Source organism: Callorhinchus milii, unplaced genomic scaffold (assembly GCF_018977255.1).
Source record: "Callorhinchus milii isolate IMCB2004 unplaced genomic scaffold, IMCB_Cmil_1.0 Scaffold2, whole genome shotgun sequence".
In the NCBI taxonomy this organism is placed as follows: Eukaryota; Metazoa; Chordata; class Chondrichthyes; order Chimaeriformes; family Callorhinchidae; genus Callorhinchus; species Callorhinchus milii.
Genome location: NW_024704743.1, coordinates 38314186 through 38341300, shown reverse-complemented (window position 1 = coordinate 38341300; position 27115 = coordinate 38314186). Strand labels below are relative to the sequence as shown.

The 27115-nt window shown below is 40.4% G+C and overlaps 1 protein-coding gene across 2 annotated transcripts in view; it reads right to left on the bottom strand.

The window, feature by feature from the left end:
- LOC103183938 (triple functional domain protein) overlaps positions 1 to 27115 on the bottom strand; it is a 193295-nt gene that overhangs the window by 30038 nt on the left and 136142 nt on the right. For both annotated transcript variants that reach the window (XM_042331946.1, XM_042331945.1), the window contains 3 exons: positions 3925 to 4220; positions 2888 to 3058; positions 1361 to 1456 (listed from right to left, as the gene is read on the bottom strand). In XM_042331946.1, coding sequence (XP_042187880.1) covers positions 1361 to 1456; positions 2888 to 3058; positions 3925 to 4220 — 563 coding nt within the window. The remainder of the gene's footprint in view (positions 1 to 1360; positions 1457 to 2887; positions 3059 to 3924; positions 4221 to 27115) is intronic.

Genomic DNA, 27115 nt, shown 5'->3' with positions numbered 1-27115 from the left:
TCTCCTATTTTTGTCAATTACAAGGGTTATTAGGTCGCTGGCTATTCAGCCACCCAATCCTGTTTTGTGAGACTATTAGGGCAATGTTTTGGCTTCACTTTTTCAATTCCATTTAAAATCTTGAATACCTCCAAAGATCTCCTCTGAGATGATTCCTTTCAAAACTGAAAAACCCTAATTTGACTAAGTGTTACTATTAGCTTATACCTCTAACAATGGGATATCTAAAAAGGTTCGCCCACAAAATACATTCAATCCACTTTACAGTATATACTGTGAAGCGCTCTGAGACGTTCCTACGATGTGATAAGGTGCTATATCAGATGCAAGGATTATTTTTATCATTCTCTTTGTTTTCCTTTACACTGCCTCTCGGGCCGGAGCAGCCCCTTACGCCTCAACAACCAGAACTTTACGCAGTAGTTTAGCTGTGCTCTGACCTGAGCATTATACAGCTTTTGTATGACTTCTGGGGATCTGAACGTAATTGATTTGGCAATATAGCCAGCATATTGTTTTCTCATTGATTGATGCCTCACACAGTTTGGACTTGAGGAGCAATAAGTTAACTAACATTCCTAGGTCTCTTTCAGCGTCCCCTTTGGCAAGATCTATCCCATCTATGGAATACTTGTGTCTCGCATTTTACCTCCAATTGTACAAAACAATACAAATTTACATTTATATAGCGCCTTTCACATCGGGAGCACTTCCCAAGGCACTTGACAGTCCTGGCTTGGTACCTGAGCTGAGGAGGTTAGGGAGAGGAAAGATGACCAAAGGCATGGTCAAAGAGGAAGGTCTTGAGGCAGACCTTGAAAGAGGTGAGGGTGAGTGCGAGTCGGAGTGACTCCGGGATGGAGTTCCAGAGCAGGGCTGAAAGATAGATAGACTGAAAGCCCGACTGCCGATGGTGGGGCAGGGGACACGAAGGAGGGCAGTGCCCGCTGAGAGAAGAAAATGATCAGATTGGCGTAGTTTGAGAAGGTCACAGAGGTAGGGTGGGGCAAGACTGTGGAGGGATTTAAAAGTGAGGACGAGGATCTTGAGCTCAGTCCTCTCAGACTTGGGGAGCCAGTGGAGCTGGGTGAAAATGGAGCTGATAGACTTGAAGAGCACCTTGTGTAGTACCTTGCATTCATCTGAGTCACCAGCTGATGTGCACACATTATTAAGCTCTCTTTATATGACTTTTGCTGTCTCTTTTGATTTCACAGTTTCCCTTCAACTTGGTGTTGAATCCCTGTCACTAAGGTATAGAAGAAATAGGAGGAGTCCCAATACAGATCTCTGGGGCACCTTCCCCCTCACCCATTTTGACCTAGCTCTATGATAGTAAATGGGCAGTACTTTCTCCTACCATTTTACTCTTCACAAGCTCTTCAATGGCACTGACAAGCTCTGCCGCACTGGGAGTCTCTGAGCTTGTGGGGCGCACCGATAGACGAGAGGATGTCTGAAGAATAACATATAGAAAGAAACTCAATGACAAAGGATCCAGGCCAGCACAATGATCTGTGTCCCTTTCAGGAACATTGATCACTGCATGGATAGAAACTAGAGACAAACCGAATGAAGCAAAACAATTACAAAGGTAGTGCATTACATATCTTATGAAGGGGTCTCCAGGCATTTCCATTAAGTAACTTGAGTTTTATTTATTTTTAAATAAAAGTATTAAAAGTATATGCAGTTGGGGGGGAAAACTATGCACAGGAGACAAGGCTCACCATTTCTGAGGTATCCTCAAAGTATATTCGGATGTTTGGATTTGTTTCCAGACCAGGACTGCAGGAATTTAGGAGATCTCTGGCCTCAAAAGCAATCTGACGTCAACTTATGTCTAGTTGTACGGAATTGTATGTAGCTGGTAGAATATTGGGGGAACCAACAGTAAGGGAGTTCTGGGAAGGGACACTCAGCCAATCAGACTAAAATAGAAGTACATGGCTTTTATGTGCTTCATGTACCATCAAGTGCACAACAGACTGGATTTCCACATCATGACTTTTAATATTAAAAAGAAAAAAAAACATGTGCATACGTGACACAGAAGGCTCATTAACCACAGCAAACAATTTCAACAAGAGGGGCTTTTGCTTTTTTTAAAAAAGAATAGTATATGGTTAAGTTGAACCTTGCAATACCGCAAGTTTCAAACACATTTTCAACAAAAATGGTTTTGAGACAGAAGCAGTTTAAGAACAGCAGGACTAAGACTGGGGAAGCATAATGATTTAAATAGAGAGATAAGGGAACTGAGAAAATACAGAGACAGAACATAAATCAACATAATGCTGTGATACATTTAAAAGAGAGAAAACAAAGCAATTAGTTACAGCATACACAAGTTATTATTCACATAATGAACAGTCTGCTCCATGTGGATCACCAATGCATATTAAACAACAACACTACTGCAGGAGATCTAGCAATCCTTTTATTCTTAGGAAATTTCTAGTGTCACGAGTTAAAAACACCCACTGTAAAACTTGACTTCTCAATATATTCAAAGTACTTGTGCATTTTCTGTAGAACACAAATATTACATTAACACCTAATTTTCCGAATTTCTTTGCATGGATTGCCCAAAATGGGACAATTAAATTACTGGAGCACATTCATTCAGATATTTGGCCTATAATATATTACTTTTCTGCACTTAAAATTGTACCAAGTCAATGCTAATTTTTCTACTTCCTTTACTTCTATTAGGGTCATGGCAGGGATTTTCTGCACTTTATAATTTTATGAGGAGTTAAAAATAGCTGACATATTAACTGGAAACACTCCTTGAGGTTTGTTTTCATGAAAAAAAATAGCAAGCTGTCTACCTCAGAAATGTTATAATTGGCCTTTTTTACTAGAGAGGAGGCTGATAACTTACCTTATCATCCTGAGAGTCAGGCTGGAGGAGACTGTGTTGCTGAATGGCCATCGGAGGAGGAAGAGGAACTGCATCTGCTCCTTCTTCACCTTCTTCCTCTCCACAGCTCTGCATGCCAGAGGACGAGGATTTGGACAGTGTGCCACTGCTGAGCCCTTCATTCCGTCCCCTCTGTGAACAGAAATCAAATTGTGGAGTTCTGTAGCGCATTGGTTAGAGCACTCGCCTCACAAGCGAGAGGACCCGGGTTTGATTTCCGGGCAGGGCGAAACCACAAGCCTCTGTTTACCTAGCAGTAAGTTGGAACCCGGTTAGTCGATTGGCGGATTGCTTTTCCGGGGGTAATAATCCCTTCAAAAAAATAATAATAATATTTATGGGACACTGCAATTGTCTGCCACGTTTTGCCCACAAAATATACAGTCAATTCACTTTACTGTGTATTCTGTGAAAACACTTTGAGACGTCTCGACGACGTGATAGGTCGCTTATATGAATTGCAAGAATTATTATTATTATAGAAATCAAAAGTTCCAGGTGAACAACTGCCCTCATCAGCACGAACAACATTGAAAGCGTAGTTACAGAACACTGCAGATGAGCAGCAAAATTAAACCACACTTTCTCACACACTGCACTCTTTTGCACAGACCTTATATTCCAGCAGATGATATTCCAGCCCTGCACGGCCTTTGCCTTCAGACTTTAAAAAATTTTAAATCTTTAAAATTGAGGAAAATTCAGCAATTAGTTTGAATTGGAAGCTGTTTCTTTTTACCAATCATGGAAAAAATGCCTTTCAAATCTAAGGTGGAATTTAAAAATTTTCAATTTTAGGTTTTAATGCAAAGATCATGAGGGAATTCGGGTTTCAGAAATCCAGATGATGTGACATCGGAATCATTGCTTGATTGAATCATTTTTAACTTTCTGTCCTATCCTGTTTGTTGTTTGCACAGATCATGTGTCCAATTTGTATTTAAAAAAATGTAATTCTTTACTAGTTTGCACACTTTGACCACCCGACCGCTGCTCACCTCATCCACGGTTTCTTCCTGGGGAGTCGCTGCGCTCTCATCCGAGTCTTTTTGAGCTCCCACGTCAGCACTCTTCCGGACGTCCCTGCTCTTTTTGTGTTTGTGGGCTAGTTTCTTCACATGGCCGTCGGCCTTGCCACTGCTGAGACGTCTCACTGGGCTGGTGAGCCATTTCCGCAGAGTGTTGCCGGGACGCTTTGGGCCTGGTGAGCTTTGGGTGGTGCTCACAGCGTGGGGTTGGAGAGAGGTCACTGAAGCAGGAGGGCTTGCATCATTGCTGGACACTGAGAGGGAATCTGTTAAAGGAAAGCGTACACAACATTAAAGTAACCATGGACTGAATTGTGACAAAATCTTACATTCAGTGGAGCACTCTGTTTCTAAGAGGATAGATTGGCAACACACTATGTATTCATCTCAATTTGTAGGTTAGGATAATTGTGAAAAACAAAGAAGTGCATAGAATCTGCAAATGAACAAGCGGATTCCAAACAATCCACTTTGGGTTGTCAGCAAACTGACCACATTTTGTTTCGGAGGAACTGGCAGCAGCCCATTCACATCCTTTAGTAACATTGTCCTGACAGGTATCTGCCAGATATCAACAACAACTTGTATTTATATAGCACCCTTCATGTTGAGTAACACCTTGGAGCACTTTCCAGAGAGAGTGTGGGCAAGCGGGGGAGAAAAGAACCAGAACCTAACTCAGGGAAGCAGTGAGTAATACTGCCATTTTGTTCAACCCTCAGCTCTTCTTTAAGCCTTTCAGCCAATGCTTGATCAAATCCGCTTTCTCCACTTCCAAAACATTACCTCCACTTCATCCCAACTCAGTCAAACCTTGATCAACTTAGACTTGATTGCTCTTAATGTTCTCCTTACTAGCTTTCCTAACCTAATCAATCATAAACTCCAGATGAATCAGAGATCTGTAACCTGTATCTTCTCCCACACTATGTCACCCCATCCTTGCCAGCCTCCACCATCTCCCTATTCCCCAGCAGATTTCAGGATCCTCACTCTGACGTTCAAATGCTTGGACACCTTTGTCTCAGACGAACGCTGTGATCAGCTCCAGTTTTACAATCCAATCCCTTGGCTCCATTAACTTTAGGCTGCAGCACGTCCCTTATTGTCTCTGGCTGAGCTTTCGACCACTAAGCCCCAACTCTCCGAAATTCTCTATTATAAATCTCACCACCTTGCATCCTCCCTCTGCCTCTCTGGCTGTTTGTGGGGCATTACTCTGCACAAATTAGCTGTCACTTTCACCAACAAAAACATAGGAACAGCCACCCCACGGTTCTACAGCCACATAAGAGCTACATTTGATCCCCAGAACATTTCTACCACAGAAAGAGCAGGCTCCAATCAAGAATTCACAAAGAATTTAAAAGCAAAGACATTGATAGTTTTTGTAAGGTTTACGATTACTGAGGACAATGTCCATGCACACATTCCTCCCCTGTTGTGAAACAGAAACACATAAAGCTAGCATTTCATTTTATTTAATCCACTGGTCTCTTTCTCAGGCTTTTTTCGATATGGTCTCTCACTGTCAGGCAATAAATCAAGTCAGGAACACAAGCACTAATATAACATCCCCCTCTAAGCTATTGATCCCCTTCCATAAGGGTTAAGGCACTTTTCATTTTATGTAATTTAGTGTCTGTTCTTGTAACCGATATAGGAAAACAACATCAGAGCTGCCCCCTTTTTTATTAGCATCCCTGACTCCCAGCTGTGGCCATAGTGAAAGGTCACAGAGGATTCAATGACAACACGCATCTGGTTTTGTTTAAGTGAAAGGAGGGGTGAAGGTGGGAGTGAGATGTTTCAAAGCCATGTATGCTGCCCTCTCACCCCTTCCTTTCACATCTGGCTAGACGGTCCCCAACCCTCAATTTGATGAACTCATAGTTCATGCAGAGTCCACTTTGGTCAGTGAGTTTAGTGTTATTAACTCTGATTACCCTAAGGACTCTGCCAAAGACAGAAAACAGAGAAGTGGATTACAGTCTGAAGCACATGAGTAAGCCTGAACTTAACCCAAAACTTCCACAGCACTGGAACACAGTCAATTAATACAAATCTAGTGCATGGGGATAAGGAGGGGAGAGAGTCTGATAAAAGACAAAAGCAAATCACAAGTTTCTAGGGTTTCAAATCAAATCTCAGTGTACTGCTTGGCTGAATGCAGTCAGTTGAATTGTGATTTGGCCGTTTCTTCATGCAGGGTGTGGTATCCTGCCTTCTTCCTCATTAATGACCCATTTATTTCAATAGTCATTCACAATGGCATTATCCAGCCTGACTTAAATCTGGCCTTCTTGGCCCAAGCTATCCAAATACCTCAGTGATTTGAGAAGAATGAGCTGCAGTCCCCAACTCAAACAACATCACCCCCAGAACAACTCAAAGGGAACAACATTCTTTTTTTGTTAAAACAAAGGAAAGCTGCATTATTTACTTGTATAAGAACATATGAATTTGCGAGGTGAAAGAAGACCAAGGTCCATCCATTTCACCTTCCACCTTCCTGGCAGTCGCCTGACACATCGTGTACCAAACTATATATTGTATCGTGAGATATTATTTCCTAACCGGATTGATAGATCTGATAGCAAACATTTAAAAAGACGAAAGCATTTCCAAAATAACCTGAATGAACAGCAGTTCTATTCACCTATCTGGATAGAGCTCTGCTTTCTTCATCCAACTCATGGTATTTTAAATAATTTAAATGGTATAAAAAAACTTTTTTTATCCAGGATTCAATGAGAGGATTGTGAATATTGTTAAAAGGAACACTATTAACAAATCAGAATCGAAAGGAGAGTCTCCCTCGAATTAAAAGCAACTGTGTTTGAGGATTTTCACTGAAAAAACACAGTGCAGTATTCTAAAGAACTGTGTGCCACATGCTCAGGTCGTGGCAGACCATACACCAGCAAATTTTAATTTTCATTCCCACAATGTCTGAGCTTGTTGCATGCTGAGTAAGACACTACATAGACTGCAAGCACAAAGGGAATGCACAAAACAGAACCATCTGATAGTCACTTGGTTTTTACATGTTATTTGCAAAAAAAAGTTTTCTTTTTTAAGCGTTTAAATATTCTAATAATGAGCAACTTCCTGCAGGCTGCTCCAATCATCTGTACACAGAACATGCCTGAGGCTGCAGCCACAAGTCCCTTGAGTGACTCTCCACAATACCCCAACTTCACGATTCAGCAGAAATTGAATCACATTGGTAAGAACTTCCACACTCTCAGCCTATTCAGTGTCTGGCTCACAGACAAGCATATCAACCCAAGTTATTAATGGAAATGGTTTAAGCCTCATAGAAGATAGTTGCCAAGAAAAACAGACAAAATTCAGCCACTCAAACATGTCATGTTTTCCAAAGTGTACACAAGCAAAAAAAACACTTTATTTGTTTAGAGTTGTTCATTCTATGTGAAATCTGCCACATGAGTGTAAGAGAGGGATCGCCAGATAGGGAAAAGGGAGCGATAATTAAATGTTGAAGAAAAAACGTGATCGAAAAGATGTTTTTAGGTGTGTTTTGAAGACACAGAGAGAAGTGGCAGATGAAGAAGCTTTGGGAGAGTTGTGGAGCAGGAGTATTGTACCACCAATGTGGGAATGAGCAACAAACCAGAATTGGGGGAGCAGAGGGTATGGACAGAAGAATACAATTATAGAAAAGGGACAAGAACGTGAAGGGATTTGAAGGACATGTGAATGATGTTAAGGTTAATCCAATGGAAGCCAGTGGACCTTAGGAAATATGCAGAGCCTGATGTGGCAGAGAATAAGGCTTGCGGGTTTTTGGGGGATGAGTTGCAGCTAGGGAGGCTGGCAAGGAAAGCATTGCAAAAGACAATCCTTGAGCTGATGAAAGCATAGAATAAAGATTTCAACAGCACATGGGATGAGGTAGGGGCATAAACTGACAATGTTTCTGATGGACAAGCACAGCTGAGGGTTCAGAAGAATCCTACGGTCCTAAATGTAATGGTGCTCAGTTCAAGTATTTCCACTTGAACACAATCATTTAGATCCACACTATTTTATCATACTGCCATTATTAGCATTGGACTGTATTTCATTGATAATATTGGTATAAACTGATACACAGCACTCCCCAAGGTAACGTGTAGATGAGCTATTTCTATAACACTGATTCAGGATCAGCATCCAGACCGAAGGAAAGCTGAGTGCAATCAAGAGCTCTTGAGCAGGACATGCAGTCACCTCTAGTATGTTGTATTGTTGGCAGCTCAATAAAAAAAAGTCTTACCTCACAAGTGCTGCAGGATAAGTGATTTAAGATAGTTCTCACAGAAATAAGCGAGACGATCATGTAATGTCAGTGTTTCAGTATTTGATTTGTTTTGTGTTTTTGTTTGACATTTTGAATACACTTCAGAAATGAAAAGGGAAATGATAAGTCAAAGCAGTGACTGTTGTCTTTAATTTCACTGCAGTAAATACACTATGATCCAGAAGAGCAAAATCATCATCTCACAACCATGCAATAGGAGATCTCTCACTGGTGACAGCGAACAGAAAGGGCTCATAACTCACAAGCACAAGGAAATGGACAGAGTTATGCTTCAGCAGTGAAAGAACGACTGGAATTCACCGCCATTGCTTAGCTGAGTTGCCTGTCCTTTAAATGAATGTTGTGGGTAACTCTCAGGTGAAGATACACTACTTACGTGTGAGTTAATCTTTTTTTCTTATGTTAATTATCCCTTTTAAGTACAGAAGAATTCTGGAGGCACTCTCAAAGAACTGCTTCTGTGAGGTTTTGTACCTTTAAGTACCCTTTTTTGTTACTGCTTCCAGTCGCCCAAATAAGTACTGTAATATTCTTGCAATGTTTAAACATTGTGGATTTCCAAACGTGTAACTCAAAAAAGTCTAACAATCTGTGAAGAGTGCAATAGTAGAAGAATACTACAGTGATTAGTTTTACCTAAACATACATTCAATTGTAATGGATTATTTTCTACATCCTTTGATTAACACAACATTAAAATGTATTCTGAGTTGTTCAGTTGAAGTAATTTTTTGAAGGCAGGAAGAATCTGTCTTTCTGTGGCAAAATTTAGTGAAATTTCAACTGCCTCACACAAACTCAAAAGGCATATTGAGGCAAGCACAGAAAGTTAAATGTAGTCAAATGTATACCAATAACATTCCTTATCAGTCATCAATTCAACATACCTCCTAACAACATACTGCTGTTATAATAACATAGTGAGATTTGAAAACTGAGAGGCATGGGAAAAATAAGTGATTTCATGGTTGGAGTCCAACAGTACATGTGCCAGAATTTAATATCATCTGCCCCTGCCAGTTCATGACTTAAATTAACGAACAATTCAAGCACACAAAAAGAGCTCCAATTACTGAGAAGCAATTTTACTTTATCAATGCTACTTTCTTTTTTTTTTACAAAATGGTTTCATTCCAAGTGACCGAGGATAACCTGTAATTATTTATCTTTTGTAGCTTAACCCCATCCATATTCAGCCAAACAACATGCATTAGCGCCACATTGAGAAGCCGAATCAGCAATCTGCTACTTTGAGAATGCTGGATGGATCCTTCTTCTGAGAACAGCATGATTTATTGAAAGTTTAAACAAAGTTGAGGAGGGCAGGTAAAATCATCAATTAAAAGGAAATCTGAAATTCAATCCAGGTTAATAATATTATTATAGAAAATGAATGCAAAATTGCATTACGGTCAACACTGCATATTTATTTGAAGGTTCTAATTTGGTTCCTTGAAAAGCTGTAACAGAAGGCTGTAGCAATGCAGTGTAGACTCTACGCTAATAATAATAAAAAAAATTGGTCACTCAATCCACGACTGTTTGTGGGACACTGCTGTGCACAATTTGCTACCGCGTTTCGCCAGCAAAATACAGTTAATTCACTTTCCGTAGATTCTGTGAAGCGTTTGAGACGTCAAGAAGACGTGATAAGGCACTATATCAAATGGAAGGATTATTATTATTATAGTTTGATAAGAATCTCAGACTGCAAAAAGAGACTCAACCTATGTACAGTGAGTTATTAAAAAGGATGTTTATATTACTGAACAACTTTTCTTCTAACGGTTGAGAAGAAAAAATGGTTCCCAAAATGTTTCCAGCCAATTACATTGATGGTAATGTATCTTAACTTGTGAAATTTGTGAGCTGTTACACTTTAAGCCAGTACTTTCCAAGGCTCGGGAGAGTGAAAGTTGATGCAAGGAGCTGAGGATTGGTAAAGCACAGGGAATAGATGTGGGAAAAGACTAGCCTGATGGCATTGGAGTTTCCACAGCTGTCAGAAGCAGTTCTATGAGCTTCAACATTAGACAAGTTTAGATCCTACATAATTACTGAACCCATTTCAGAATTGGGAGAGTCGTGGGGTGGAAACATACATTCACGTTCTCTAGGGCTGAACTGGCTCAGGGAGTCTAGTAATCCAAGGCATAATTGACAGCTGACCAGCCTAACTGGGTCATTAATGAGATTGAAATGTCCTCAACCCTGTGAGCAAAAGCCCTAGTGGGGAGGGTAATCCTAAGTGGGCAAGCTTTCAACCTTTCTAACAACAACTCGCAATGATATAGCATCCTTCATGTAGGGTAGCAGTTTGGAGCATTTAACAGTGGTGCAGCTTAAATAAACTGCTTATCACAAAAAAAAGAGAAATCTGGCTGCAGAAGCAATAAATATTTTTTGATCCTAAGAAACGGGTGACGGATAAAGTGAGATAGAGCATTTGAAACCATTGGTCATATTCGAGTTACTGTACAACACCTTATTATTCCAAAGGCAGCAGGCAAACTTGAATACCAAGGCTAGTGAAGTGAGGTAAAACGAATGAGATGGGGTTTTAAACCCAATAATTTACATTACATTTTGTTTATTTCAAATTATACTGCCATAAAAAATATTCTGTGGTTAAGTATATCTTAATTTAGAACGAATAATAATCCTTGCATTGGATAAAGTGCATTTTACAATAGCAAGGTGCCTTTGAGCGCTTCACAGAATTAATTGTGAAGTGTAGCGTCTGTGTATTTGTAAAGCCAATTTGCACAAGCAGTGTCCCACAAACAGCCATGAAGTGAATAACCAATTTTATTTTATGCAACTTCTGTGCAGTTGACTAAGTTACTAGGAGAAACTCCCTTCTCTTTTTCAAATAGTGTACAGGTACGACGTCTACCTGAACAGGCAGACAGCATCTCAGTTTAATATTTTATCTGTAGGCAGCAATGCAGTACTTCCCCAGCATTGTATTGGTGTCAGTCTAAACTGAATTCAAAGTCCCAGCTAAGAGGCGAGGGTGCTACCAATTACACTAGGCTGACATTTATTTTAAAAGTACTCAAAAATTACAAGGCATATATAATAATAATAATCCTTGCATTTGATATAGTGTAAAGTGAATATATATATATTTATATATATATATGAAAGCTACAAAGAAACACATTATGATAAAGTCCTGCTGAGATAAAACTAAAAAGCTTTGAAATCACAATTCTTGTGAAAAAGGTGAACAGGATAACAGAGATTGTCCAATGCTCAGACATATGATCTCCTCTTTCTGCAAATTCTGACCCCTGAAAGCTGACTGACCCTGATTCTGATGTTCTTTAATCACCCTGTAATGGAAATGTCACCACCTCCTCGTCTTTGTCAGTTGTGTATTTTTTTGGACATTTCAGTTCCCCTGCATGTGGGAAATGGTAACAAAGGCTCAAAAGGGAGTTGCAGATATTCTGAATCAACAAAAATTTTAAGCACTGCTGTCATTCCAGCTGTTCAATCAACATTACATCCTGTTCAGTTTTGCCCCACCCGAATGACATATCTGCTGCTTGTTGTAGTATAACAGTTTTAATTTGGCTCAGTTACGAACTAAAGAATCAGGCAAAAATCTTACTAGAATTGGAGTGCAAAGGTTCAAATCTGAGGCATTAGTTTTAGTATTTGATAATAATAATCCTTGTATTTGATATTGCGCCTTATCAGGTCTTCGAGACGTCTCAAAGCGCTTCACGGTATATACCGTAAAGTGAATTTGTGGGCAAAACGTGGCAGCCAATTGCGCACAGCAGTGTCCCACAAACAGTCGTGGATTGAGTGACCGATGTTCACACTTCACCAATACTCTTAAAATGAGAAGGGTATATTGTGTAGAAGTACTTTTAATGCATGTCATTGCACCACGTTTGGCCCACACGTGTGATATAATTAATAGTCTTCTGCTGGAGAATAAATTATACCTACTGCAGCATATGCATCAGACCTCTTCTGTGAAGTGATAGTAATCAGTTGATGCCAGCCACTGTCTCAAGGTAAAATACTTCTATCAATGTTTGTTAGTCACTGGGTGGTCAATGAGTTGTTCCCTAACTTGGCACAAGCCAAGCATTAACTCATACTCTCAGAACGTCACTGGTGTCACTCACTGCTAGTTATACTTGATTCGTTTCTGAATATCATTTCATAATATAGTCTCATTTATTATTTTTCCAGTATTCCTCAAATGTGTGTCCTATAAGAACAACAACAAATTGCATTTATTCAGCGCCTTTCGTGTCAGGAGGACATCCCGAGTCATTGGAACAGTTGAGGGTTTGCATCTGAGCTGGGGCTTGGATTTGGCAGGGGGATTGGGAGGCATTGGGTGCCAAGGTGGGGAGGAGAAAGATGGCCAAAGATGTGGTCAAAGAGAAAGGTCTTAAGACAGACCTTGAACGAAGCGAAGGAAATTCATGCCCCAGCCTCTAAGCCCACATTAATCCATTCTTATCAGCGAGTCCAAGCCATCATCGTTTGCTGACACTGCTCCCAATTGCCAGCTTGAACTGCAGACGTTTCATTCTAATCAGTGGGCAGTCACCTTAAACCTGCCTCAACCCACTCAAAGTAAAGGAACTTTGCCAATGTAAGGGACTCAATTATCCTTTATAGCTGGGCACAATAGTTTGTGCATTTTCTATAAAAAGTTAAGTTGAAACTAAAATTCACCCATACAATACAAATGATTTCTACTTTGAGAGACAATTTCTGTGAGCCACTATTCTTAAAGAATACTCATGTTGCAGTATATGTAGATTTCTGTGCATAAGTGCTTCTAGATTAAAAAATGCTACAAGTAAAATAATGGCTTAATGCTTTATTATTTTTCTTTGTAAAATATTACTGGTGAAACTCAGATCAATACAAGTTGTAATATCTACTCACAATAACTTTCAATAAAAAAAGAATTAGCAGCATTCAAATCACAAGGTTAAAGCAACATTATTCGGTCCTGTACATATAGTAAAGCTGAACGGAAAGTTTGCCTTTTTGGATGCAAACCAATTACCACAAATAGGTCATCATGACTCAATTCATAGCACAGCATCGCACAGCAATGTTCCACAAACAGCCATGAATTAGCCATTCACTTCATGGTTGTTTGTGGGATATTGTTGTGCGGCAAACTGGCTGCTGTATTCACCGATAAAATACAGTCATTACACTTCACAGTAAATATCCTGTGAAGCGCTTTGAAATGTCTTCCGAATGTGAAGGGTGCTATGTGAAATGCAATGATTATTATTTGATTATAATTGATTGTGACTATCAATCAGAAAGAACTGGTGCTTCGCAAGTAATTACTGTAAGGTGTAGGAATTGTTTTTTATGCAGCAAATTCTGAAATGGGTAAGTTGGAGGGTAGATTGGAAGTTGTGTGCATGGGGGAAGAGATGGGAAGGAACACATCACAGAAATCACTAATGAACAATTTTGCTTATTTTACAGTGACAGGATTAAAAATTCCTAAACTCATTAAAGTACTGCTATCAACTGCAATCACAAGTTAAATGCACACCAATTGGACTAGAATGAACCCAACAGCTTTGCACAGTTTGTACAGAGCTTCAAAGAGAAATTACTGCCATAGAAACTGTTGCCATGGCTGAGGAGATGAAACTGCTCAAAATCTCTCTCCATGCCGATTGTACCTGCTGCTACAAGTCACAGTTCACCCCTTCAACAAGGCTTTCTGATGTACTGTATAACAATCTCTACAGGCAACACCTCCCTCACTGAGAGAAATGTCATAACATGCTTATTCCTACGGCTTCCAAAGAGAGCCATTCTAATGCAATCTACTTTTATACAGCGCCTTTCACATAAGGAAGTCATCACAAAGTGCTGTAAGTGGGACACTGCTGTGCGCAATTGGCTGCCGCGAAACGGGAACAGTATATTCTGTTAAGCAGTTTGAGGCACCTCGAAGGCGTGATAAGATGCTATATCAAACGCAAGGATTATTATTATTATAACTAGGAGAGGATGAACCTTTTATTTTGTTAAACTTAAGGCAAACTGCAATTTATATTGTTTTAATGTCGGGTCCGTCTAAGGATTCTAATGGTGAGTGACGCTCAGGGGGTAAATGATGGACAAAGAGCAGGTAATGGGGGGATTTACTGTCACTGAACAGTAACATTAACAATGTGTTAGTGCATTACACAACTCAATACAGGTTTGGAGTTATTTTTCTTGAGGAGTGTTCAAACATGAAGTGTTAATGAACTCATTGTCTATGAGCCTGATAATGTGAGGGAGAAAGGATCGCACCAACAGGGTTATTAATCTAGGCTCCTTCTGTCTTCTGCTGAATTTACATTCGCTCTGAAAATTCAGCATCCCACCCAGTTGGGCTGGCTTGCTCACCTTCTATAAATAAAACTACACTATCAAAAGAGTATTATAATACAGGACTGAAGCATGGATTTAAAAAAAAACAATACTAAATCTCTTTAAATTGTTCATTCTGAAATAAAATGTTTCCTTTAAAAAATGTTCTTTATTGCCACAAAAAATTCCATTGCTGTAAAAGATTCAATGTCCCAAATAACTAGTCCTCATTTATAGCACCGTTCTTCAAAATACATTCCTTCCAGGCTTCCATAGAGATACAGCCAGTTGCAAACCACTGACCAAGGAACCACAAATAAGCCACATCCTTGTTATCCGATGCAGGAAGCTATGCAGAGCCGGGTGTGTACAATTCCCTCTCCTCTCAATTCAGCAGAATACCAGGGAGTCAGTGCTCCTGGACAGTATGAGCTCTGTGTGCCACAAGGGTAAAGATAAACACCTGGTGCTCGTATTTCAAACTCACAGGAACAGTTCAGCTCCAGTGTACAGGACAAACAAATTTGGGAAAGGGGAGGAGAAAGAATCCTAGGCTGTTTCTGCAATGCTTTCTTTGGCAATTTACTGTGATATTCTGCTCAGAAATTAAATAGCTTGTTATACAGGGAAACATCTCAAAGTGCTTCACAGGTAATTACTGTCAAGTGCAGCAACTCCATTTGTGGGAGCTATTTGCACCAGCAAGGTCCTACAAATATCTATTGGGTGAATGACCAGTTGAACTGGAGAAGGTTGAACAGTATATAGAAAATGTTCCCTGCTCAGAATCTCTCCACTAGTTGTTACTCTTCAAATGGCTTTAGCTAAGCCATTTCTTTTTCTCTACCACCACCCCCACCTCCACACATACCTGAGACGAAGAGGCATATACACTAGCCATGGATTGCCAGCATTTTGATTTTGGCAATTCTTTTCATAAGAAATTCAACATAGACCTTTACTGTTGACACCTTCACCTCCTCTCCACAAAATGTCTGGACTCCTCTGCACCCAAAGGGCCATGGCTCAGTTTTTAAGAGCAATTGCTTTAAATATGGCTACGGACTTGAAAGGGGAGAAAACTAATGACAAGTCAGAAGATATCTTAGGGATTTTGCAATACAACTCGATCGTGAAATCCAATAGCACAGACTGTACTTGTTCGCATTGCTGGGAATACCTTCTGTTCCAAGTACCAACTCTGACCAGTAAGTATTATTTTTATAAATTGATTAATTCAATTTCCAGCACTTGGGAGTCACCACCCTCATGGTATTTGGTGCATGGTTGAAAGGAGTTTAATTTACTATAAAATGTGATTGATCCGAGATAGTGAGGCACAGTTTCAGTCAGAGCTCAGTTGCAAGAAGCAACAATACTGAATATTATCAGGTCTTTGAAATTAATCAGTCCACTCAACAGTTTTTTCCCAGCTTTCCCAAAAAAGTCTTAAAATAAATATTTTCAGACATTTGAACAATGATGAATTATACCTGAAGATCATGACTAATTTCATTAAACTGTTGAAAAACTGTGTGTAATTGTTCCTCCGGCTGGCGAGATGTTATTGCTGGAAACATGCATAACCATTAATTCAAGTTTAATAATGTTTAATGGCCTCACAACTAAGGTTGGTTGAAATTGATTATTTTTTCTGATTTGACAGATGAATCACCGTTTTTTTTCCAGTGGTAAAGACCGCTGGAATTACACAAATTGCCAGCTTTCAAGTCATCAGGTCACTATAGACCACAATTCCTGTATGCTGTACGTTTGCCCTCCACAGTGAACCAATGACCCAGAAAGGGCCAATTTTGTAGTCTAGAAAATGATACGAATTCTGCAGACAAAATTATTTTTACTGATGAAAACTTAGTTTCCTCAGATTGTAGAACGTTCCAAAAAAATGATGAATATTGATATTTTACCATTCAAACTCCATAATTTCTCTCCAGAAACTCAAAGTGGTCAAATTTTCCACATGCTCACACACAATGCCAAGTTACATTGAGAGAGGCTTTAAGCCAAATAAGGTGCCAAACCTCAATGTCAAGGCGGATACATTAATTGCTACTTGGAAGGCAGCATTCTTTTGTGAAACTGTATGCCAGTGAAAGCAAAAATCAAAGGAGTCAAGTTTGCTTCAGTTGAAAAAAAGAAGTAAATTAGTATAGTATCTCAGAAAGGAAACAGTCTAGGATCAATTATTGCCTCATTAGTTTATAAGTCTGCAGTGAGAAAATGTAGTCTACCCTGAAGACCTGAACTGCGCCTCCTATTCATGAATGTTTAGTGCTGAGCTTGTATTGCATTTAATGAACAAAATGGTATGCTAATGAGGTTTCTGATTTTTGTTTTTCCATGTCAGAGATTACCTGCCTGAGCGAGCTCTTCAGTCCTGTGTACTCAGAGCTTCCTTTTCAGCTCCACGACCAGAAATGGATTACAATATTAAATGCGAGCGAAGCACATATCAAGTTATTAGTGCTAGTGTACCCAACAAGTAATAATAATAATCCTTGCATTTGATATTGCCCTTTTTTACGTCTTCCAGACGTCTCAAAGCGCTTCACAGAATATATCGTAAAGTGAATTGACTGTATATTTGTGGGCAAAATGCAGCAGCCAATTTTGCACGGCAGTAAGTAATTCTGTCACTGTTTCCCCCCCGAAACTAATGTCTGTCCCAGTGCCCTGAACTGACATGTTACACTTCAACCTCAGTCAGCTGATTTCAATGTAATTAGAGTTTACTTATCCTTCGGTGATTTTCTGAAAGTTTCTGCCTTGGCTTCCATTCAAAAACAGAGATTTGCCAATTATAATGGAAAGTCCAAATGCAAACGTAGGTTCATATTCTGTGTTTCTTGATTGGAGAAGAGGATGTGCATCACCTCCGTGTGTTAGCTAAGTACTTAATTAACCATGTGCTCGCTGGCACGGTTTCATCAAGATCAAGTCTATCCTACTATAAGGTAGTTCTTGGGATCCAGAAAATTGCAACCCGCCTTATAAGCATGTAAGTTAAAAGTTTGTGGGTTCAAGCCCCATGTCGTGACTTGAACTCTCATAATAGGCTGATATTCCAATGCAGTGCTAGGGGAGCCGTGCATTGCTGGAGTTGCCATCATTTGGATTAAATGTTAAATCGAGCTCCAAATGTCTGCCTGTTCAAGTGCACATTGAAGATTGCACAGCACCATTTGAAAACAGAAGGGAGTATCTCCCAGTGTCCTGGCCAACATTCTCCAATTTAAATGGGTCATTTATTTGATCCAATTAAAAGTCCAAATGCCATGACCGGCACTGCTTACCACCACCTCTGCAACATTACCAGACTCCACCACTGCCTCACCCCTCAGGCTGCCGAAACCCTCATCCACGCATTCGTCACATCAAGGCTCGATTATGGGAACTCCCTCCTCATCAGCTTTCGCAACTCTTCCCTTCACAAGCTGCAGATCATCCAAAACTCTGCAGCTCAAGTACTCTCACACACCAGGCTCCATGACCCCATCACTCCCACCCTCGGCCGACTCGACTGGCTCCCCATCCCTCAGAGGATGAAGTTCAAGATCCTCGTTCTCAACTTTAAGGCCATCCATGGCCTTGTCCCCTCCTACCACTCTGACCTGCTGACTCCCTGCCAACCTGCCCACTCCCTCCGTTTAGTGGGCTCCGGTCTGCTCCATGTCTCCCCCCCGACCCGCTCTACCATCGGTGGCCGGGCTTTCAGCCTCTCTGCCCCCACACTCTGGAACTCCATCCCACGGTCCCTTCGCCTCACTTCCTCCCTTGCCTCCTTCAAGGCCGGTCTCAAGACCCTTCTCTTCAACCGTGCCTTTGGTCTCCTTTCTACCTCTCTGCCTTCCCTCACCCCTACCCCACCCCTCCCCCATGCTCGGGCCCCGACACCTGACTGTTCAGCGCTTTGGGAAGTCCTCCCGACATGAAAGGCGCTCTATAAATGTAATTTTGTTGTTGTTATTCTTCATGGCTGTTTTGGGCATAATGCTGTGTAAAAATTGGAAGGCAGAGTTTGCCTAAATTTTTTTTACAGGAACTACACTTTACAGTAAAATCCTGTGAAACGCTTTGATGTTAAAGGCGCTATATCAATTGCAAGCATTATTATTATAGCAAGGGCTCTAATCAACCACTGACACTCAGCACTTCCAGGCTGATGACATGACTGGCAGTTCTCATGTGATATACTGCTCTATCAATACACTTCAAGGTTTGTGATGCCAAATCTCAAGATAACTGGATTTTGTTTGCCTCACAATCCACAACCAAACCTACTGTCATAAGCAGGTTGTGCTGCACACTCTCGCAGTGCGTAACAAATTTTCTAACACTATTCTTGTAATAACAGGATTTTCGTGCTTTAAAGTCACACAAAATTGAGATCTATTACCTAACTGCTTAAGCAAGGTAAGTCGATAGTGAGAGGCTGTTATAACTGGGTTCCTTGAACTACCTTTAATTCACTGGTGTGCAACAGTGTTGACACAAGCACTGATGCTCTACCACGATTTGGAAGGAAGTTTGCATTTGAAACTGAACATTCTTTTGTGCTTTCATTTTTCATAAATAGATCGTGTAAAATGGTTGAATTGGGAACATTCTGTAACAACTGCAGACAAATTTCCCCCAGAAACACAGTACAACAACAACAACAACAAGATTCCATTTATAGAGCGCCTTTCACGTCAGGAGGACGTCCCAAGGCGCTGCACAGTTGGGTCATGACCCGAGCAGGGGGGAAATGGTCAGGGTGAGGGGAGGGAAGGGAGGGAGAGAGGAGGGGAAATGGTCAGGGTGAGGGGAGGGAAGGGAGGGAGCGAGGAGGAGGAAGAGAGTCGAGAGGGGAGCTGAAGGCACGGTCAAAGAGAAAGGTTTTGAGACCGGCCTTGAAGGAGGAAAGGGAGGAAGCGGCGAAGGCACTGGGGGATGGAGTTCCAGAGCCTCGGGGCTGAGAGGCTGAAGGCCCGACCACCGATAGTAGGGCGGTTGGGCGGGGACGTGGAGCAGACCGGAGCCAGAGGAACGGAGGGTACGGGCAGGTAGGTAGGGGGATAGTAGGTTGGAGAGGTAGGAGGGAGCAAGGCCGTGAATGGCCTTGTAGGTGAGGATGAGGATCTTGAAATCAGTACAGTACCTGTACTGTTCTCAATAGATGAACAGCCCTGCACACAAAACTCCTCCTCAATGGGTGACCAGCTTCCCTCCAAGAAGCCTTTAGTGAGGAGACTGAAATGCCACCTTAATCTCAATTGAGTGTTTTATTGGGTTTTACAATATCAACGTATCGGCAAACCTTGTTCTGTCTTCAGATGCAAATTGGAAGGACAACCCTTCTTGTTTAACTGGGATCTTTTTTTGAAAAATGAGCTTTTGAATAAAACAGTTGGAAAGGATTCTTGGTTACATCAACACCAAGCAAGGAAATGACTTTCAGCTGCTTGGAGTCTATTCTGATAACAGTGGTTTCTGGAATTAATCAAACAAAGGAGGAGCTTTGAAAACTTGTTGAAGTTGATTAGCAGATCCTAACTGCAGGTGGTTGCTCAACGCCGTGCTGTTGTATTAGTGTGCGACTACTACCTCTAATCTCCCTTTCATTTCGCTCTCTTGTGCATTTTGGGTAGATTCATCCACCATGAAATCAGGACAGGTCCAGCTCAATCCACCACAGAGACAAAATAAATTTTTTGTAAATATAAAGACACATATTTGCTGCCACTAACTACTCAAGTTCACTTAGATCTCTGACCACACTGAAGCTTATTTTGTACACCCTAATAAAATATAAATTTTATACAGACTACTTGTGTGGTATTATAATAATCCTTGCATTTGATATAGCGTCTTCTCATGCTTTTGAGACGTCTCAAAGCGCATCACAGAATATACTGTAAAGTGAATTGACTATATTTTGTGGAGCACTGCTGACTTTCAGTATTGCATTACAACTTAATGGTGACTATTTGACATTTAAATACTGATAGTTAAAACTGTGAAAACAACCAGCAGCACCTTTAAAGATGTTGTCATTCGAAAACTTGCATCTGAACAAAACATTTTGAGCTCTGAAATCATTAGAAGGTTACAGGTCAGCAACAGACCATTAAGTCTGAGTTGGTATTTTTCTCTACCCAAGCCACTTTTTGATTGAACTCTCAGGCTTGCTCTGCTCTCATACCCTTTAATATTTTCAAGCTTCTATTTAATTCTCAAAATGCAGCAGCCAATTGCGTAGAGCAGTGTCTCACAAACAGTCGTGGATTGTGGGACTATTTTTTTTAAAAAAAGGGATTATTCCCCCCAGAAAAGCGATCTGTCAATCGACTTACAACCAGGTTCCTACTTAATGTTAAGTAAACAGGGGTGTGTGGAGTAAGGAAACTTGCCCAACATTTTTCCCTGCCTGGAAATCAAACCCAGGTACTCTTGCTTGCGAGGTGAGTGCTCCACGCACTTAGCTATAGGACTCCACCTAATGGGGGGGGAGGGGAGAAGCAATTTGAAGTGGCAAATTAAGAACATTACATAACATTAAATAATGGTACCACAGAGCTGAATAATCCTAGACAACATTGATGGATCCTCTCTCCCAGCCCTCACACAACGTCATGAATAAGGTCAAGCGTTCCATGAATGCAGAATCACTGGATCCAAATTCTTTTCCCACTACTTTGCGGCACTGCATTCTCAATGGTAAAAAGAGAACTTTAATATAGTGGTTCGGTCCATTTTATTTTGAATCAAATTACGTAGAATAGAATACAATTTTTTTTAATGTTTTCAACATTTTGTTAGCAGAAAATAGATGGAAGCAACACGCCAGGACCATTAGTTCATCCAACATATCCTGTTGGTGAAGTCTGTATTTAAACGGTTAGCTCAGTCCATATTTAAATTAGCTCAGCACTAATTTGGGATGAATTATGACCACTTTTATGCTGTGGATCTACATCCATTATGAGTGGAGTTGAGATTGTCTCAATCGAATTCGCATAGCTCTTCTTGCAGCCAAAACAGAGCAGACTTTCATCTCATTTATCTTGTCTGGATTCAAGCCCAGGTCTTAGAGGTACAGGATGCTGCTAGTAAATTGGGCTTCCTAGTGCCCCTAAACTTTTCTGGTATCATTAATTTTTTTGTAGTGACAATTCAATGCTAAAACTACAACTTTAGCAGAAAATAATTAACTTTGAACACAAAACCTAAATCAATCTTTCCAACATTTATATTAGGAAGCACAAGAAGTTGCCGTATTACCATTTTGTGATCAATACAGTTAGGAATAAAAAATAGCTGGCAAGAACAAGTTAAGTATCAAAGCTGTAAACCATATAAAGCTCATTATAGCAGATTAGGTTTGTATTGCCTTTATCTCATCAAAAGGCATTTCTAATTCTGTATTTACTGGGAAGTTTAATACATAGATCTCTTTTGTCTCAAGCTTCAGTGATGTTACTGCATAATAATAATCCTTACATTTGATATAGTGCCTTATCACGTCTTTGAGACGTCTCAAACATTCCACAGAATATACAGCAAAGTGGATTGACTGTATATTTTGTGGTGAAACATGGCAACCAACTGCGCAAGTAGTGTCCTAAAAACTGTTGTGCCCAAATCATAATTCTGAAATTTTTTTTTTTTTTTTTACAGGTCTTACTGAACCCTTGCCCACTCACACGGACAACATAAAACAAGTTTGTGAGGAGCTCTAGCTTGTGATATGGGATGGCCCCCATTAGAATCCATTAGTTTAAGCATGGATTCACTTATATCACAGGTCAACTGTGGACCCACGCTATACTGGTAAAAACAAAAACAAAATTACAGTTGTATAGCTCCTTTCACGTAGGGAGAACGTCCCAAGGCACTGGACTGTCAATGTTTCGGACCCGAGCTGGGGATTGGGGAGGGTGAAGAGAAGGAGGGAGATCAAAAGCACAGTTGAAGAGAAGGGTCTTGAGATGGGTCTTGAAAGAGGCAAGGGAGGGGCAAGGCAGAGGGACTGCGGAATGGAGTTCCAGAGAGTGCAGGCAGAGTGGCCGCCAATGGTGGGGTGGAGAGGCGGGGGATGTGAAGCAGGCCTAGAGCCCGCTGAGCGGAGGTAGTGAGCAGGTTAGTAGGGGGTTAGGAGGTCGCAGAGGCAGGGGGAAGTGAGGCCATGGAGGATTTTGAAGGTGAGGACCAGGATCTTGAACTGTGTGATAGGAAGCCAGCGGAGTCGGGCGAGGATGGGGGTGATAGGGTCACGGAGCCTGGTGCGAGAGAGGACACGGGCTGCAGAGTTCTGGATGATTTGCAGCCTATGGAGGGAGGGGTTGGGGAGGCCAACAAGCAAAGAGTTTGCATAGTCAAGCCTGGATGTTATGAATGCGTGTATGAGGGTTTCGACGGCCTGCGCTGTGAGACAGTGGTGGTGCTGTCAGAGTCTAAAGTGAGGAGGTGGTGGTAGAAGACAATCAGGAGAGCCTCGGTCTTGTTGACGTTCAACCTAAGAAAGTTAGCTCTCAAGGGTGGAGACAGAGAGGTAGAGTTGGGTGTCATCCGCATACATGTCTGCGGATGATGTCACCAAGAGGGAGCATAGATATTGAAGAGGAGGGGACCAAGGACAGAGCCCTGAGGAACGCCGCACAAGACAGTTTACCTGCTTCCAGGGTCGACCAGCTGCCCTCCGATGCTATAAAATGTTGGTTTCCAGGTCATCAGGTCACTATTGCCATCACTTCCTACAGAGGAATGCTATGCGCAGAAATTACTACTGATATCATTTCAGAAAACGTGCAGGAAGTGGAACTTGTGGCAAATACAAGGCAACCTCTTTATTACACAGTATCTTATTTGGATCCAAGATACCATGTAATGAAGAGGTTGTCCTGTGTTTGTAAACCAGATCTATTGCGTTATTAATGTAACTTCGAATTCGGAAAATTCATGACCTAAGAATCCTAAACCTCAGCTAGTCTGCAGTTCTTTTCATACTTGCCATTTTGAGATTTAATTTCAAAAAGATGAAATCCCTAAGTGGATGCTTGTATTAATGCAATCAATTTAGTTTCTGAATTTCGCAAATCACACATCTATTTTCTGTTAAATTAGCAGTTTTAGACTAGCTGTGAGCAGCCCTGATTCCATGTAATTAATTATTGAAAACCTTCTTGATTTTCAAAAAGCCTTAGTCAATGATATCATTAACTAAAGGATTTTTCAAAATGTAAAAATTTTCAACTAATCTCAAGAACGTGAATTGCAAAGAATGTTTATTAAGGGCCCCAAATAAGATTAAGTTTACTTTCAAGGTATTTCTCACTCAATCTTACAAAAAGTATCCATATTCTCAGAAAGTAAAATCAAGATAAAAAACAATTTGCTGCTGTTTAGCTTTACATCTACGTGGGAAGATTTTTCTGGGCTGGCTTCGAGAATTATTCACTTTTTCAACATACCGGACAATATCTTGGACAAGTTCTAAAACAAGAACTCCACACAAACGCAGCTGTAATTAAAAGCCTTATCCCTGGTAATGTAATTACATATTTTGTAAGTTGGGAAAGATAAAACAAGCTCTCAAGTATCCACATTAATGTTTTTTCACATCAATCTCAAGACCAAAAGTTGTTTTTCTGTGAAATGTAATTTTCCCATGAGAAGGGTGGGAAAAAAAGCAAAATTATTTCCCAAATAACAAAAGAACAACTGTACTTTAACAAGTTTAGACAGTTAGTGGTATTAATACCAAAGGTTAATTGCGAGAGATGATGCTTACTTAAAATTTAAAATAACATTTCCACAGGAAAATGTAATACATGTAGTTTTGTGTATTACAAATATCCTCATCTGATAGTGGATAACATCATTTTCAAAGTGTGAAGCTCTGTTTTTTTNATCTAGAGATGCTAGCATTCTTTAAATTCTCCTTATACTATCTTCTGTCACAACATCCTGTACCTGAACATCCCTTGCAGCACATTCCTTTTCTTTCTCGCATTTGCTGAGACAAACCAATAATATAGATCTGCAACATTCAGCTTCCCCAGCAAATTCTTAGCTTTTCCAAAAAGACTGCACCACACAAGATATGGGGAATTAAAGGGAATGTTACTACCACTGATCACATAATACTACTAGTAGTATTTAAATTTGCTACAGCATCTTATCACGTTGAAATGTCTCAAAGCGCTTCATGGAATTTACTGTGAAGTGTAGTGACCGTGTATTTGTAGGTGAATACAACAGCTAATTTGCACTCAACTCTACCCCATAAACAGTCATGAAGTGAATCATGAATATGATTTATGGGATTGTTGGCCAGGAAACTGGGAGAAGCTCTCTTCTCTTTTCTAACAGTGCAAAGGATCTTCAACTTCCACTTGAACAGGCAGATGAGACCTTAGTTTAACGGCTCACCTGAAGGCCAGCATCTCCAACAATGTAGAACTCCCCCAGGGGAGTGTCAACCTAGACGATGAGCTCAAAGATCCCACAAGGGGATTGAACCTAAAACCCTCTGAACTTAGATGCAGAAGTGCTATCAATTGAGCCAGGCTAACATCTGCATCTGCAAATCTGCTCAGCCTGACAACAATAAAAAGGGACTGTGGAACTGAGGGGTTCCTTATAGCTGTTTAACTAGCACATTCATGATGCTGAGCAAAATGACTGTTCAGGTAGACTTTGAAGCACACCACTGTCTGCACTTTGTTGGATAACCTTTTGAAAGGTAAGCAAAGTAATGTGAAGGAAACTGCTTTCTATAGTTAGAATGGAACAGTTAATAATAACTCATACAAAAACAAATATCTTAAATGCTTTACAAATATCTAATATATTCAAAATGAAATAAATGTTACAAAACAGATGCTTTTTTGCAGCAACTAATCTGTGCCAGTAACATCCCATAAAAAGTGAGAGTAACAATGAGCCAATTAGTTTAAAAATGAAGTCAATCCTGAAGAAAATCCTAGAACAAAAGATTGGGAGGGGGCAGATAGCTGGGAGTTCTCAATATATAGTGCTAGCCACTGAGTTCAAATTGTTGCAAACCAGCTGGTGTGTCATGGGGGCCAGATTTCAATGCTTGTTTCTGTGTTTATTTGCACAGAAAATAGTTCAAGATATTGATGATTAATGCGTACATGTGAAATGTACACATTCATTTTCACTGTTAACTGTGTTCTTTTTTCGATGCATGAATTGTCTGACCCACCACTGAGGTTTACCCTGGACATTTGGGCTAAGAATTTTCTCTTTTTTTTGCTCCCCAGTTTTCCCCCTCTGCCCCTCCACAAAGGAGTCCATCATGCTCGGACGTGCAGAGACAGGCTCTCTTGTGATGTACAACAACTAACCATTCTTCATAGATGAGTCCGGATACATGCAAATGGAGGGCCATCACATGAGCCCCAAATCGTACCCTCGCCCACACATACATTCCTAGCAAGGAACAATGGATATTAAACCAGGAGGAGGAACCTTGCCTGAATTTTCAACCACCCTAGTCAGTGGTACCCACACTGGTTTGGTGATACCAAACAGGAAGGAAACTTGGAACCTAACATGCTCTGTCTGGCCAAGTGGATTGGTTCATGGTTAGGTGCTGCAGAGAATCAGCAGGGAAAAAGTAACTGTATTTTGAAACTTTAAGCAGTAAATGCTCACTGTTAAAGAACAATAGAATCTCAACATTTGTGTAACATATTCCTAGTGATATAGGTTTCTACCAGTTGTGGATGAGGGGAATGCCGGGGTAGTTAATATCATAAACTGTATGCTATTTCAATACAAGAGAATCAGCACTAGGCATAAAATCAGGAAATTGTAACAGTGAAACAGGGAATGTCTTCAGCCAGTTTGACTTTAACTCCAGACTTTCAATTTCCCAGCGTCATTTATCACCCAATTAAAGACGGTGAAAAATATGCTTATACTCTGTCACTTACACAAAATAAGACATTAGTATTCCTATGGAAATTAAAATATTTTAAAAAAGCAACAACATTTTGTGCACAAAGAATGAAGTAATCTGCAATGAATAATACAAAGCCATAGCATCTTGTATTAAATAATCATTGTTGAGCTGTACAGTAATGAGTGCAATACGTCTGTGTGCTCTCTCTTCATGGAACATTTTACTTATTACTTCACCTTTGTATCTTGAATTTCCCCCAGCACTTTGCATGTTCCTCAGAACTTAAGGAATACATATGGGCAATTAAATAAAAAATAATGCCATAAAAGTGTCTACAACAGAAAGAAATAGCTAGTTATGTCGTGTAAACATTCCTTTGATAAACTGAAACATATTTTTGTCCTTTTAGTTTCTCTCACAGTCCAAAATAAATCAAATTGTTGTGCTCAAACATTGCACCTAAATGACAAATTTATAGAAACATGAGACAAGCTGAACTTCAGATGCTGACTCTAATTCTTACC